General features: G+C 47.0%; 2 protein-coding genes across 2 annotated transcripts in view; both read right to left on the bottom strand.

The window, feature by feature from the left end:
• Nucleotides 1-2,003, bottom strand: part of LOC116673665 (1-phosphatidylinositol 4,5-bisphosphate phosphodiesterase delta-4) — a 20,869-nt gene extending 18,866 nt beyond the window's left edge. The window contains exons 1-2 of the mRNA XM_032505882.1: nt 1,980-2,003; nt 1,013-1,093 (exon numbers count right to left, since the gene is read on the bottom strand). Coding sequence (XP_032361773.1) covers nt 1,013-1,093; nt 1,980-2,003 — 105 coding nt within the window. The remainder of the gene's footprint in view (nt 1-1,012; nt 1,094-1,979) is intronic.
• The window catches only part of LOC116674061 (calcipressin-1), a gene marked incomplete in the record, with an annotated part of 5,489 nt that continues 4,008 nt past the window's right edge, over nt 1,624-3,104 (bottom strand). The window contains 2 exon segments of the mRNA XM_032506593.1: nt 1,624-2,366; nt 2,897-3,056. Coding sequence (XP_032362484.1) covers nt 2,167-2,366; nt 2,897-3,056 — 360 coding nt within the window.

Raw genomic sequence — 3,104 nt, 5'->3', positions numbered from 1 at the left:
CCCCCCCCCCCCCCCCCCTCCAGGCAGTTGCTAGTAGCCAAGGAGGATTATAAAGACTTAATTCGAGTTTCTGCGTGTGAAAGTCCCCAGACCCCTGGGTTATTGTGTGGAGCTGGTGGTCTTAATCAGCTTTGTAGCAACTCACGTGGCAACGGCTTGAATGTAACGGATGCTGTTAGTCTACAGAGGCAGAAACATAATGGTCCTGTTGATATGTTCACTTTTTCATGAGAGCAGGGAATCTGGTGCACACACAATGGGGCCCTGCTGGCAAAAAACGCCTCGTGGTGGCCACGGCTCCGTTGTACTTTCCTTCACAACCACATGATGTATTTACACGAGTTCAAGAATGGACTGGCTTGCCTGTAAAAGAGTCCAGAGTGGTCTACAGTAGCTTGGGTCCGTCCATCCCCAGTTCCTTGGAGATATTTGGTTTCACCTCAAGTGCTTGAACCCAACAGATGAATAAATAAAGTTAGGTTAGTCTTGAGAAAGCTGCTGGTCGCTGTCCACCACAGCGTGTGGCTGATGCTCTTTTAGCTTCACACTGAGTGCCATGTTAGCGTGTTGACCTACTCCAAATGGCTTAATTGTTCCCATTTTGGACTGATTTTATTTACCTCCAGAAAAAAAAAAAAAATCACCTGATTGTGACATTTCAAATGTGTCCAGCACAGTGGCTTAAGGTGGACTTTTTTTACTAACACACTCGACAAAGCAGAATCTTACTTTCATAATGCATAATAACAATTAAATTGTCATTTATAGCAACAGCACTTCCCCCCAAAAAAAGATGTGGTTACAATTACTGACGTGCAAATACTCCTTGGTCAATCAAGCCATTACATACAGAATGAGACTGTAAAGCAAAAAACTTCATTCCCAGCTGTTCTGCCTTAAAATACAGACTAAAGAGTGGGACTGACCTTATGGTCTCAAGCTGGTGCCTAGCAGACTCAGGACCAGATCATTCATGTTAGTCCCCGTAAAGGTGAGAGGTTTCCACCATCACCTCCACTGTGCCCTGCCTCTCTGCATCCTCCAGCTTGAACACAGCTCTGGCTGAATCAGGACTGATCAGGTGATCAAGCAGCTGTAACCATGGTTACAACATGAGCAGAGGAACAACCGATGAAATCTAGTTCTGCTGTTGGTCCACTAGATGGAGCACATGCCCACAGAGCTGGAGAGCTGACTCACAGTCAAACTACAACGGTCAGGAGACCTTAAACACACCTTTCATCTAGAGCGGGAGAAAAGACTGGGGGTCACTCCGAGAGACCGGGGGGGGGAGCAAGTCCTACTGACACTGGGATGTGATGGTAACATTTAAAAGGTGTTTCTTTAACATACTACGTTAAACAAGCAGAAGAAGAAATACATACAAATAATTTACTATATTTTAAAATTTGAAACAATACATTTTGTATGCCTTTATTAACTATTTCAGATAGGTGTAATATAACAAGAGGGTTTAGGGTAATATTAATCGTAACATCCACACCCCCCCAGGAGAGATATGCTCCAGACCAATGCAGTAAACTCTATATGAGGAAAATGTGAAAACCTTGACGATGCATTCATGTCGTGTGGGAATAACAAACGTCCGTATCTCTTTGATGTTCTTTTATAGACTTTATTTTATTGTTTTTGCAGCTGAGCATCTCACAAACACAAAGTGATGACACATTTCAAAATAACCTCCAGCACCATTTTACCTAAAAGCTACAATCACAACGTTACACTTTACAATATTTTCTACATTTCCAAACTAATATTTCCTTCCGTTCTGTCTCCTATTATTTCATCAACAGGGAAAGACTATCTCCGGATGCAGAAATACGCTGATTTTCTGAACATTTTCCTTATATTTTAGTAGAATTACACTCAGAAGTTTCAGCAAACATTTTCCTCAGATCTTTAGCAGAATCCTCTCCAGATTTTTTAACTAATTAAACAATTTATCCTGGAAGCACAACCGTGCTCTCTTCTACGAAGTTCATATCTCCGCTCTTTACCTGGGGATGTGAACGCAGCGTTGGTCTCTACCTTTTCTCTGTCGATATGAAATGTTTCGTCTCCGAGACGCCGCCGGCTCCCAGAGTGTTTCCTACTCTCCGTGTGTCAGGATGAAATGTCTCTGCCCCCGCTCCCTGGCGGCGCCGCTCACTGATTGTTTCCGAAGTCCGGCCGCCGCGTCTGGACGATCCGCGGCCGCAGGGGGCGGGACTGGTCGTCGGGGTCGCTGTCGTCAGGGGCGGAGCCGTCGTCAGGGGCGGAGACGTTACCGCCGCGCTCGTCCTCGCAGACGTGGACGACGACACTCGGCGTGGTGGGCGTGGCCACCTGGAGCTCGTACTGTTCCCCTGGAAACACACAGGGAGAGAAGAAGAAGAAGGTTTAGTTTTTAATTGGGTTTTCTGTTTGTCGGTCTGTTCACGGTCACATCGGTTTACAAGGGTTCAGTTAGTAGACATAAAATTAAAATAAACTAAGACAAACAGCTGGACATCTGGCCGTAAAAGCACAGACAGCAATGGCGTAAAGGAAACGTTGCCGCTATAGACTAGATGGCGTGTGATTGGCCGTAGGGCGTTTAGTCGATGTGTTAGGGGCCACCTGTGATTGGTTGTTGCCGTGTTACGTACCTGGTCCCAGCTTGGAGATGTCTTAGTGTCCACCTGTGATTGGTTGTTGCCGTGTTACGTACCTGGTCCCAGCTTGGAGATGTCTTAGTGTCCACCTGTGATTGGTTGTTGCCGTGTTACGTACCTGGTCCCAGCTTGGAGATGTCTTAGTGTCCACCTGTGATTGGTTGTTGCCGTGTTACGTACCTGGTCCCAGCTTGGAGATGTCTTAGTGTCCACCTGTGATTGGTTGTTGCCGTGTTACGTACCTGGTCCCAGCTTGGAGATGGCACACAGCAGGTCGTAGTTGATGACGGGCATGGCGTCGTTGGACTGCTCCCAGCCGACGGGCGGCGACGCCGGCGGAGAGATCAGGAACTGCTTATCTGGTTTAGGAGGCATCAGCCGAGGACTCCCGATGTGCACCGACTGCAGAGACACACACAGACACACACACACACACACACACACACACAC

Source organism: Etheostoma spectabile, chromosome 24 (genome assembly GCF_008692095.1).
Source record: "Etheostoma spectabile isolate EspeVRDwgs_2016 chromosome 24, UIUC_Espe_1.0, whole genome shotgun sequence".
NCBI lineage: Eukaryota > Metazoa > Chordata > Actinopteri > Perciformes > Percidae > Etheostoma > Etheostoma spectabile.
This window is presented reverse-complemented; position numbering and strand designations above follow the sequence as displayed.